Raw genomic sequence first — 13,170 nt, 5'->3', positions numbered from 1 at the left:
GGGAGCACTTATTAATAGTGCATGTTTGAAACGCCATTATTTAATTTATTATTTATTTATTATTTAAGGTTTTGAACAAACACAATCTCTAAAACTGTTCCATTGTTAAGTTTGTTCAATTAAAATGTAAAAGTTTGAGACTGTGACGAGATGCAAAACAGAAGTTTCTTTCTGAAGTTAAGCACTTATCGGAACATGTCCAATGTTCACTTTTTATTTACCTGTACTTGCTCTTATTTTGAATGCAACATTACTTTTGCTCTGAGCAACATATTAGAGAAAAAAACAAAACTATGAATTCATTTTTGGAATGGGAAACTTGGTTAAAAATTTTGAATTGTGAACTATGAACTAAGAATATTTTAAAATTTGTGAACTGAGTTTTGAACTACAATCCCAATTCCAATGAAGTTGGGACGTTGTGTTAAACATAAAAACTGAATACAATGATATGCAAATCATGTTCAAAATATATTTAATTGCATACACTACAAAGACAAGATATTTAATGTTCAAACTGATCAACTTGATTGTTTTTAGCAAATAATCATTAACTTGGAATTTTATGGCTGCAACACGTTCCAAAAAAGCTGCGACAGGGTCATGTTTACCACTGTGTTACATCACCTTTTCTTTTAACAACATTCAATAAACGTTTGGGAACTGAGGACACTAATTGTTGAAGCTTTTTAGGAAATGAAATGAGAAATTGAGAAGGGTGCAAATACTTTTTCATAGCACTGTATATAAGGAGGGATGTAGGGATAGGGCTCTATGCATACTGTTGTTTGTGCCCGGTATGCTTGCCATCATTTCTTTGCAATCAATATTCTTGATAAATGGTCCATGGACATGAATAGGGGTGGCCCTGTTATCCAACCTGCGCTATTGGAGATCATGCTTCTTGACTGAAGATGGCTGTTCAGAACAAAAGGGGGAACATATTGAAATATGAGCATCTGTTTGTGATAAATGAGTCACAGCTCTGGTTTGGTCTCGTGGGGACATAGTGTGGCATTGGTCCATTGTCAGAATGCCATTAGGGCATACAGTGGGTAGACTTCTGTGCTAACAGGGTCGCAGTGAAACTGTATTGGAATCTACAGTCAAGTGCAATCATAGCTGTGGTGATACACTTGAAAGTGAGTCCGCTGAAAACATTTCACTCTTTTTCTATCTTTCTCTGTCACCTCATTGATAGAGACCATTTGGTTACTATCAGCCTTGTTTTAGCATCAAGCATGCTAGGACTACTTTAATAGCAATCAAATACAACAACCAAATGCTGTCACCTTTTTATTTTGAGTCCTTGGAAGTTGTCATATTTCATTTTGTACTGTCACAGGGAAGCCATCCTGCAGAAGAAGCTGTGGGAACGTGTTTCCACACATGTTATAGAGAACATCTACCTACCAGCTGCACAAACAATGGACTCTGGGACCTTTAACACCACCATAGACATTAAGCTGAAGCAGTGGACTGACAAGCAGCTTCCACACAAAGCCCTTGAGGTAAAAACCTGAAATATGTTGAGCCATTAATTGAGCTGTTCTTGGATACCTGTACACAGTATAATGTAATTTTGAAGGTTAATCCAATTCACCAGAGCGTCAAAGACATGCGGCCGCAAGGCCGATGACACGACCACAAAGTCGATCATCAAACTGCGACCTAGTGTGTCCTGGTGCCGAGTGCACGTGTGGGCACCCTTATGCTTGAACATGGTGTTCGTTATGGACAATCCATGGTGCACCCAAAAATTCGTATCGTGTAAAGCCTACTATTGATCATAGTATACTAATGAAAAAATTATATCTGGCATTCGACGTCTGGTTTATAGTTGGATTTAAAGTTACTTGGATAACAGATTGCAATATGTGCAATTTAATAACGAACACTCAAATAAATTCAAGATCACTTATGGGCTACCCCAAGGGTCTGTACTGGCCCCCATGTAATTTATATTATACTTTTACATCTGTAATATCTCCAAAATCCTCAAATGTATGCTTTTTTGCTGATGTCACAATTATATACAGTTTAGGGGGAAAAACTGGAGCAGCTTCTGACCACTGGAAAATGAATAAAAAATATTGAAAAACTGACATCCACAAATTGTCACTAAATTGAACTCAAACAAGATGAATAAACGGACCAATATCATGATTAACTCCACTAAGCTACATAGTCTATGAAACTAAATTCCTTGGAGTTGCTGATCAAATGTGCTTGAAATCTCAATGTAAAAACCAAAATGTCAAAAACCATAGCTATTCTCCATAAATCTAAGGATGTCTTGAATAAAACATCATTATATACACGCTGCTGTTCACTGTTACTACCATATGATTTATTTTGTTGAAATATGGGGCAATACATATAAATCCAACACTGTACTCAATCTTTAAACTACAAAAAAAGGCAATCAGAATTATTCATCCATCCGGCTACGTAAAACCAACCAGTCGACTATTTTTTTTAAAAAGAGTGATAAAAAATATACAAACTAGGTATAAGGGGGAAAAAATAAATAACATTAATGACAGTGATGAAGAAGTTAGCAATGCTAGCTTGAATATTGCGGGTTTTGTGTATTTCAACTTTTAAAATCTCCATTACACTTAGATCGACTTATTATTATTTGATACTTACAATTTATTGCATATGATTAGTTCTGTACTTTACTATGTCATTACTAATTTTTTTAAATTAATTTTTTTAGGTTGCTTGGGAGACGCTGCAGGAGGAATTTGCTCGCTTCATGGCCGAGTACAAAGGCAAAGACCAGGATGACATTTTTGACAAGCTGAAGGAGGCCGTAAAAGACGAGAGCATCAAAAGGCACAAGTGGAACGAGAGGGCCATGGACAGCCTGGTAAACACATTGTCAACATATTCTGGCTAACTGAATATAAGGCTATATATGTCAGCTGGCCTTTTGTAATGTTCTTGTTGTGGTGTGTGCCATCAGAGAGTAATCCAACACAATGCCTTAGAAGACCGTTCCATCACAGACAAGCCTCAGTGGGATGCAGCAATTCAGTTCATGGAACAAACCTTGCAGTCACGACTCAAAGACAGTATGTGCTGTGCTTTGTGTTGGAAGCTTTTTTTTTTTTTTTTTTTCCCATTGGAGCTCCTAATATATTACTGTCATGCAGAAACCCCATTTGTCCGAATATGGTCGATTTAATATTTTTTCCACAAATTGATACTATTGGTGTTTCCTCAGATTATTTTATTTTTACACATGAACCAATTTAAAGTGTTGATAAGTTTGAGATCAAAAATCTACTTACTCTTTTCGACACAACTGTCTAATAAGTGTCGTATAACTCCACCATTTCGTCATTCCATTGGAGCCTTGCGGCATTATGTTGCCTCAAGTTTGAAAGTCTGGATGTGTTTTAGACAATATCGAGTGAAAATAGTTAGTTTAGATACATTTGAGTAGGTCTTTTTTGGTTTAAAAAAAAAATTACAAAAATTAATAGTGTAATGCTTCGTTGTAGAAGGAAGTGCATCAACCATGAAGTTAAGTTTATGTGCAGATTAATTTCCACCCGATTTCACTGCTTAGCTGGGTTTTTTTTTTCATTGCATCACTCATGGCTCTTAGATCTTGGACTGGATCAGATGGACTACTTTCTACCAAAAATGTTTTATATGTTAATATTCCCTTAATGTTTTTTTGCAGCTGAAGCTGTAATCAAAGACATGGTGGGTCCAGACTGGAAGGAGAGGTGGATGAACTGGAAGAACCGAACACCAGATCAGGTAGTGTTTCTACACTGTTCAGTGGCTCTTTTGTTTTATAGGTACCACATGATTAAGTGCTTAACCTGTATCTCTCCCTTTGCAGCACGTCAGGAATGAAACAAAAGCTGAGTTGGAGCGCTTGCTGAAGTTGCACGATGAGCACACAGCTTACCTGGCCAATGATGAGGTCACCACAGTCAGGAAGAACCTAGAGGGACGAGCGGTCGAAGTAGACCCAGTGCTTGTGAGATCACGATACTGACATTTTATTGTACTCTAATAATTGTTCTATAATGTGGTCTACTGAGTAACTCCTTGATTTTCTCTCCAGATCAAAGACACATGGCATCAGCTATATCGACGACACTTTTTGCAAAAAGCACTGTCCCACTGTAACCTCTGCAAAAGGGGTTTCTACTACTACCAGAGGCACTTTGTTGACTCTGAGGTAAAAAGAAAGGAAACATTCTAAGGTTGTCATTGTCACCTTCATTGTAGCTGTATTCAAGTGGCTGTTGCACATTTCCCCCAGTTGGAGTGCAATGATGTGGTTCTGTTCTGGAGAATCCAGAGGATGCTGGTCATCACAGCCAACACATTACGACAGCAGCTCACCAACACTGAAGGTAAAGAAAGACCAGTCCCACGTGGTACTCTGTTCTCCAACATGCATAGCTTTTACTTGATTATTCTGTGATTTGAACAGATTGTTGCAATACATTGTTATTAAAGTTGAAAATATAGATGTGTGTTGTACTTGTCAATAGTCCGCCGACTGGAGAAAAACGTGAAGGAGGTGCTGGATGACTTTGGAGAGGATATGGAGAGGAAATCTCAGCTCATCACTGGCCGCCGAGTCCAACTGGCTGAGGATCTCAGTAAGACATCATTTGAACTTGTACATTTTTTAGATGGGTGTAAGATTGCAAGAATTATGAGACGTCAAAGTGGCCAATAGGTGGCAGCAATGTTTAAGGAAGCAGCTAAAGTGGAAGTATTCAGTTCGTCAGCCAGATGGCTTAGTTAAAATAACTTAGTTGCCTTTGCCAACAAGTTTCAATTATAACAAGCAGCAATGCTGCGTTGAAGCAAAGAAGTTTATAAAAAAATCGCTTCACATGAACAAGGGTTAATGGAGTCGTCTTCTTTTCCTTTCGGCTTGTCCCGTTAGGGGTTGCCACGGTGTGTCATCCTCATTCCATGTAAGCCTATCTCCTGCATCCTCCTCTCTAACACCAACTGCCCTCATGTCTTCCCTCACGACATCATCAACCTTCTCTTTGGTCTTCCTCTAGCTCTCTTGCCTGGCAGCTCCATCCTCATCATCCTTTTACCAATACACTCACTATTTCTCCTCTGGACGTGTCCTAAACAATCGAAGTCTGCTCTCTCTAACTTTGTGTCCAAAACATCGAAACTTTGCTGTCCCTCTGATGAGCTCATTTCTAATTTTAACCAACCTGGTCACTCCTAGAGCGAACCTCAACAGCTTCATTTCCGCCACCTCCAGCTCTGCTTCCTGTTGTCTCTTCAGTGCCGTACATCATGGCTGGCCTCACCACTGTCTTGTAAACTTTGCCCTTCATCCGAGCAGAGACCCTTCTGTCACATAACACACCTGACACCTTCCTCCACCCGTTCCAACCTGCTTGGACCCGTTTCTTCACTTCCTGACCACACTCGCCACTGCTCTGGACTGTTGACCCCAAGTATTTGAAGTCCTCCACCCTTGCTATTTCTTTTCCCTGTAGCCTCAATCTTCCCCCTCCACTCCTCTCATTCATGCACATATATTCTGTCTTGCTTTGGCTAATCGTCATTCCTCTCCTTTCCAGTGCATGCCTCCATCTTTCTAACTGTTCCTCCACCCGCTCTCTGCTTTCACTGCCAGATCACAATGTCATCTGCAAACATCATGGTCCACGGGGATTCCAGTCTAACCTCATCTGTCAGCCTATCCATCACCACTGCAAACAGGAAAGGGCTCAAGGCTGATCCCTGATGCAGTCCCGCCTCCACCTTAAATTCCTCTGTCACACCGAAAGCACACTTCACCCAGTCTTCTGCTGCCGTCGTACATGTCCTGTATTATTCTAACATACTCCTGCCACTCCAGGCTTCTGCATGCAGTACCACAGTTCCTCTCTGGGTTCATAGGCTTTCCCTAGATCCACAGACACAATGTAGCTCCTTCTGACCTTCTCTGTACTTTTCCATCAACATCTTCAAGGCAAATAATGCATCTGTGGTACTCTTTCTAGGCATGAAACCATACCGTTGCTCGCAAAAACTCACTTCTGTCCTGAGTCTAGCCTCCACTACTCTTTCCCATAACTTCACTGTGTGGCTCATCAACTTTATTCCTCTATAGTTCCCATAGCTCTGCACATCACCCTTGTTCTTAAAAATGGGCACCAGCACACTTTTCCTCCATTCCTCAGGACTCTTCTCACCCGCTAGAATTCTGTTGAACAAGCTGGTCAAAAACTCCACAGCCACATCTCCTAGATGCTTCCATACCTCCACAGGAATGTCATCAGGTCCCAACTGCCTTTCCATTTTTCATCCTCTTTAATGCCTTTCTAACTTCCCCCTTACTAATCATTGCCACTTCCTGGTCCACCACACCTCTTCTACTCTTCCTTCTCTCTCATTGTCCTCATTCATCAACTCCTCAAAGTATTTTTTTCCATCTATCCAGCACACTACTGGCACCAGTCAACATATTTCCCTCTCTATCCTTAATCACCCTAACCTGCTGCACATCCTTCCCATCTCTAGCCCTCTGTCTGGCCAACCTGTAGAGATCCTTTTCTCCTTAAGTGTACAACCTGGCATACATGTCATCATATGCCTCTTGTTTGGCCTTTGCCCTACGTCGCATCACAACGTATGCCTTTCACCTCTCCTCAGTCCCCTCAGTCTCCCACTTCTTCTTAGCTAACCTGTACTGTGAGGTTCCACCACCAAGTCTCCTCCTCTCCTTTCCTGCCAGAAGATACACCAAGTACTCTTCTGCCTGTCTCTCTGATCACCTTGGCTGTAGTGGTCCAGTCTTCCGGAAGCTCCTCCTGTCCACCGAGAGCCTGTCTCAGCTCTTCCCAAAAAGCCGCACAACAGTCTTCCTGTCTCAGCTTCCACCACATGGTTCTCTGCTCTGCCTTTGTCTTCCTAATCTTCCTCCCCACCACCAGAGTCATTTTACACATCACCATCCTATGCTGTCTAGCCACACTGTCCCCTACCACTACCTTACAGTCTGTAACCTCCTTCAGATTACATCGTCTGCACAAGATGTAATCCACCTGCGTGCTTCTACCTCCGCTCTTGTACAACCCCAATTCCAATGAAGTTGGGACGTTGTGTTAAACATAAATAAAAACGAATACAATGATTTGTAAATCATGTTCAACCTATATTTAATTTAATACACTACAAAGACAAGATATTTAATGTTCAAACTTATAAACTTTGTTTTTAGCAAATAATCATTCACTTAGAATTTTATGGCTGCAATACGTTCCAAAAAAGCTGGTACAGGTGGCAAAAAAGACTGAGAAAGTTGAGGAATGCTCATCAAACACCTGTTTGGAACAGGTGGGTGTCATGATTGGGTATAAAAGGAGCTTCCCTGAATTGCTCAGTCATTCACAAGCAAAGATTTGGCGAGATTCGCCTCTTTATGAACAAGTACGTGAGAAAATAGTCGAACAGTTTAAGGACAATGTTCCTCAATGTACAATTGCAAGGAATTTAGGGATTTCATCATCTACGGTCCATAATATCATCAAAAGGTTCAGAGAATCTGGAGAAATTACTGCATGTAAGGCCGAAAACCAACATTGAATGCCCGTGACGTTCGATCCCTCAGGCGGCACTGCATCAAAAACCGACATCAATGTGTAAAGGATATCACCACGTGCTCAGGAACACTTCAGAAAACCAATGTCAGTAAATACAGTTCGGCGCTACATCTTTAAGTGCAACTTGAAACTCTACTATGCAAAGCAAAAGCCATTTATCAACAACATCCAGAAACACCGCCTGCTTCTCTGGGCCCCAGCTCATCTAAGATGGACTGATGCAAAGTGGAAAAGTGTTCTTTGTTCTGATGAGTCCACATTTCAAATTGTTTTTGGAAGTTGTGCCTGCAGTCCAGACCTGTCTCCCATTGAAAATGTGCGGCGCATTACGAAGCATAAAATATGACAACGGAGACCCTGGACTGTTGAACAGCTGAAGCTGTACATCAAGCAAGAATGGGAAAGAATTCCACCTACAAAGCTTCAACAATTGGTGTCCTCAGTTCCCAAACGTTTATTGAATGTTGTTAAAAGAAAAGATGATGTAACACAGTGGTAAACATGACCCTGTCCCATCTTTTTTGGAACGTGTTGCAACCATAAAATTTTAAGTTAATGATTATTTGCTAAAAACAAAGTTTATCAGTTTGAACATTAAACATCTTGTCTTTGTAGTGAATTCAATAAAATATAAGTTGAACATGATTTGCAAATCATTGTATTCTGTTTTTGTTTAACACAACGTCCCAACTTGATTGGAGTTGGGGTTGTAGATGTTTACCCTTGATTAGAAGTAGAGAGGTCTCAAATTCCTTCTGTTTAACTTTTGTTGCTAACCGGTGATATATAATATATAATCCGGGAAAGAAACAGTCGTCTCCTTTGCGAGAGGCTGCGTGTGAGCGGGGTGTGTGTGTGCAGATGATTGACACACCCTTTGGTCATGCCTCCTTTCACTACTCTGTGGTTGGGTGTTCTTGTCCCTTTGTGCCAAGTTTTGAAATAATAATTAAAATTAAATTCGAGGCATGAGATGGAGGGAGTCACTGATGGTGTAGTGGTGCATTCGCCTGACTTCGGTGCAGGCTGTGTGGGTTTAGTTTCCCACTCAATGACGGTATGACTGTGAGTCGTTGTCCATGTCAATATGTGTCCTGCTGCTGACTGGTGACCAGTTCAGGGTGTAGTCTGCCTTTCGCCCAAATTGGCTCCAGCACCTCGTGACCCTGAACAGGATAAGTGGTATTGAGAATGGATGGATAGATGGATGGGGACAAAGAGGGTTGAATCAAATGATTTTATCTCGTAAAGGGGAACCACGTCTCTTTTTAGATGTGTAAAACTTCAGGACAAAGTCACAAAAATACTCTCTCTCGTAATCTGAAGGTTGCTACAGGAATTAGGTAAGAGTTCTCGATAACCAGAGGTCTTTTGTCGAACCCAACACACACAAATGATACAGGTAGTGGATTTTTATAGAAAATTTAATGAAATCTAACGGGGAGTCTACAGGGAGATTGAATTTATGATGTGAGGGTGGATTGAGTGTGCGGTGACAATGCATAGAGCTGGGTGTTTCTGTTCTCATTCATTTAAACCCAAATATGCACCAATCTGTACTTTAGTAGACCGCAAGTTGGACCTACGTTGCGTGGAACACAATTTAGGCAGGCTGGTCGATCTCCCGAATGTTTGGCCCGTCCGGAGTTTGCATGTTCTCCCCGTGCCTGCGTGGGTTTTCTCCGGGCACTCCGGTTTCCTCCCACATCCCAAAAACATGCATTAATTGGAGACTCTAAATTGCCCATAGGCATGACTGTGAGTGCGAATGGTTGTTTGTTTCGATGTGCCCTGCGATTGGTTGGCAACCAGTTCAGGGTGTACCCCGCCTCCTGCCCGATGACAGCTGGGATTGGCTCCAGCACGCCCGCGACCCTAGTGAGGAGAAGCGGCTCAGAAAATGGATGGATGGATGGACGGTCCGCACGGGGAATAGGTGGATTTGGTAGAAAAAGGAGGAAGGAAAAAAGAAAAAGCAAGAAAATGAGTTCCAAGGCAGGGCGGTCGAAGCCCGGGTTTTGCTGTTCGCAAGACGTTTGGAGCAGACGTGCGCCACCCGTTTCATGCCCAACGGAGCTTGCCCGTGAGCTGCCCAGGCACCCAAAAGGGTAGCTCGGGGCGCTGGCAGGGAAAAGTCCGATGTGTCCGCGCCACCTCGTGGTGAGAGGTGGGACTTCTCTATCACAAACATATTCTGGATTGTACAAATGGATGATCTACTTTGGAGAATGGATTCCTCATTTCTCTCCATGTATGACTGTTGACAGTGTCTAAGCGAAACCTGATTTTTGTGGTTCTTTGCAGAGAAAGTTCGAGAGATCCAGGAGAAGCTTGAAGCTTTCATAGAAGCTCTACACAAGGAGAAATAAAAAACAGGTTGGAGTAGTCAGACATGTAAAGCCAAAAGTTTATTTTACATGGAGAATGTCTCATGTCTGTTTGTTCCTCTACTCTGCTTTACAGAACTCCTGAAATTAAAGGTAATGTTTCACCCAAAAAATAGTAAAATGCACTGATTAATAGATTTTGACAGTCATGGACTGCTGGACGTTAACACGTCACCCACACCCCTCTCATCTAATTTTAATATTCACATCTTCACTCCTTGACCTCCTCTGACGTAGATGGAAAGATGGACCTTAAAATAAGGAAGATTTGTCAGAAGATGTTCTCTCGGAATATATTTTTCTTTTTCATTTTGGGGGGGGGGAGCTGTTCCGGGTCAAGAGTGGAACTTATGGACAGGACCTCCCACAGTTCAGTCAGGAGGAAGACAACAGACCATTACAACACAGAACAGAGGACGGCTGCATATTTGTGACTCGTTGTCCCTTTTGAGCATTCACCTTGTTTAGTTGCACTAAAGATGGAAAGTATTTGTGATGCCCCTTCAAACTTTGCGTCATATTTGATCCACATAATCGCACCATTTGGACAGAATCAAATGTGGACCTGGACTCAATATTAAAGAATAATTTCTGCTTGAATTTAAGGAAGCATTTATTAGTTATGTCTGCAAAGTCCATACAATATACCCACATGTTCCTTATTTTGTTTATATGTGTGTGTGAATGTGTGTCGTTACGTTTTCATGATCGATTTCACCATTCACAGCTGTATTTCCAAAAGATTTTACAAAAATACTCCACTTTATTTAAATGTGTGTAAATACAATTAGTGAAACATAATAAAGAGTAAGCATGTCTGTAATTTGGACAAATAAACTCAGAATAATGTAATAAAACTAATAGATGAATGGGAAAATTCCTGCATTTCTTTCTGGCCTACTTTGAGCACAACATTGGGTACACGTCTAATAAGTGACAATACAAATATTATACGAGAAATATGCCTTTACAAAGGTAACCCTGTTCAGTTTTGATTGGTATTAATTTAACATGTTTAATGTATTAAAATATGTCTATTGTGGTTGTAGTTTGCAGCGATGTAGACGTGCACTGAATCATACCCGGATCTGTTTCTAATATTTTGCACTTTTGCAACCACAATAAACATGTTCCATTTCCTGCTCAAGAACAGATCAAGTTTTCGCTCTCATGTCACCTTCATTTGGACTACTGTTGACTGTCATCCATGTAAACCTTCATTCTAGTTTGACTGAAAGGGTGTGCTAACGGTCATTGTTTACCCCAGTGATTCATGTACTGTATGTATATGTGTGTATGGGTACAAAGACAATAGGGTGTCCTCGCTCATACAGGTACTGCAATGTTAAATTAGCAGCACTGTTATAACACATCATGCATATGAGGAGCAAGCGCACTCGTCTAAAACAAAATCAGCGAGATGGCTGCTAAATCTTTTATGTTGAAGCTAAGTCATGATTGCATGGAGTGACCTATCAAATGTTCTTTATTTATTACATTTGTTTAAAAGAAAAAATTAAATTCAATTGAAAAACGAACATTTCTTTTCACAGCTTTTGAACTTGTCAGTTTAGAGAGAAGAGGGAAAATTGATCATAGGGAAATGCTGAAAGGTACATACAGGTTTGGGAAAATTGATCATAGCTATTCCACAAACATTAGGCACAACCAGTACAACAATTTGGAATGTCCTGGAATAACTACTGGCGTACTGAGCAACAGACATCGAACAGGTCGGCCGTGGGTATCAACAGCAGTTGATGACAGAAACACCCAAAGACAATAGTCAGGACATCACTGCCAACCTCCACAGGGCAGGGGTGAAGGTATCACAATCCACTGTTCAAAGAAGACATCGAGAGAAGAAATATCCAGGCCATACCACAAGATGCAAACCACTCATCAGCCAAAAGAATCAACAGGCCAGGTTGGACTTTGCAAGAAGTACAGTGGTTAGCCACAAAAGTTTTGGAACAGTGTTTTATGCACTGATGAGACCAAGATTAACGTCTACTAAAGTGATGGAAAGGCCAAGTATAAAGATAGAGAGGAGCTGCTTATGATCCAAAACACACAAGTTCATCTGTGAAGCATGGTCGAGGTAATGTCATGGCTTGGGCTTGCATGGCTGCTGCTGCAATGGGCTCACTCGTGATTATTGATGATGTAACTCATGATGGTAGCAGCAGAATGAATTCTGAAGTCTACAAAACTATTTTGTTTGGCAATTTACAGAAAAATGCAGCCAAACTAACCGAGAGAAGCTTCATCATGCAATAAGACGACACAAAACACACTGCCAACACAATAAAGGAGCCCACCAGCAGCTAGTAGCTAATGTAGCTGCCAGCAGGCCTGTGACTGTCACACCGGCGTTGGGACCATCAGCCACAGAGTGCTTGCTGGCTGGCCATGATGTCATGGGGTGGGGAGGAGGAGATATGGGGGTGGGGGTGTCACGCTGCTGTGGCTGCCTCAGAATGCACACTGATTGGCCACAATTCTGCCGAAGGCCCGCTGAATTTCAACGGAGGCAAAGGAGGAGAAAATTGTTCAGGCACACCTGCCAGCCGGGCTCAGAGGCTGCCTGGCTGCCTCTCTGCAGCCCGTGAGAGGAAGAGCTGGGAGAGCGCGGACTTTGACCAGGAAGCTCAGTTCGAGCAGGCACGTATTTGATTGACCGCTAAAAGTGCCACGGGGTGTGGTTTCAGCATATTCAGAGGACACGCCCACAGTGTCTAAAAGCTGAGTGAAGCTGATTTTTTTAAAATTATTATTATCCATTCAAATTTGGCAGGCTTGTTAAGGAACCCTCTTCTCTGTGAAGTGTCAAATGTACAAAACATTTTTTGTCGCTGTATAGGGTCTTTAACTGAAAGGTGCTATTATTCCTCAACCACCCCCTGCCCCCCATTTCCTTTCCCTACCCTACCTATTAGTTGGACAATCACACACTAAGAAAACCAGAGATTTATGGCTGTGCTTCTGCAGTTCCCATTGGTCCATTGTGTGCCTTATCCATCTACAGCCCATCAAATCACACTCGGCCAGCCTCCATCCTTGTTTGGCATCACTGCAGCCCCACAACCCAGCAATTAGCCTAATCGCCGCTGTGTATAGGGAGCAGTGGCTTGGCATCGGGTGTGTCTGGTGCTCTGTGT

General features: G+C 41.8%; 1 protein-coding gene across 7 annotated transcripts in view; it reads left to right on the top strand.

Annotated features, from left to right (window-relative positions):
* The window catches only part of opa1 (OPA1 mitochondrial dynamin like GTPase), a 40,441-nt gene extending 28,894 nt beyond the window's left edge, over positions 1-11,547 (top strand). For all 7 annotated transcript variants that reach the window (XM_061779167.1, XM_061779168.1, XM_061779171.1 and 4 more), the window contains 9 exons: positions 1,346-1,511; positions 2,723-2,875; positions 2,972-3,080; positions 3,698-3,777; positions 3,863-4,003; positions 4,091-4,207; positions 4,292-4,385; positions 4,527-4,637; positions 9,927-11,547. In XM_061779167.1, coding sequence (XP_061635151.1) covers positions 1,346-1,511; positions 2,723-2,875; positions 2,972-3,080; positions 3,698-3,777; positions 3,863-4,003; positions 4,091-4,207; positions 4,292-4,385; positions 4,527-4,637; positions 9,927-9,991 — 1,036 coding nt within the window. In that variant the 3' untranslated portion in view covers positions 9,992-11,547. The remainder of the gene's footprint in view (positions 1-1,345; positions 1,512-2,722; positions 2,876-2,971; positions 3,081-3,697; positions 3,778-3,862; positions 4,004-4,090; positions 4,208-4,291; positions 4,386-4,526; positions 4,638-9,926) is intronic.
* The last annotated feature ends 1,623 nt before the right edge of the window (positions 11,548-13,170 follow it).

The sequence above is a fragment of the Phyllopteryx taeniolatus genome, chromosome 7 (assembly GCF_024500385.1).
Source record: "Phyllopteryx taeniolatus isolate TA_2022b chromosome 7, UOR_Ptae_1.2, whole genome shotgun sequence".
Lineage (NCBI taxonomy): Eukaryota > Metazoa > Chordata > Actinopteri > Syngnathiformes > Syngnathidae > Phyllopteryx > Phyllopteryx taeniolatus.
This window is presented reverse-complemented; position numbering and strand designations above follow the sequence as displayed.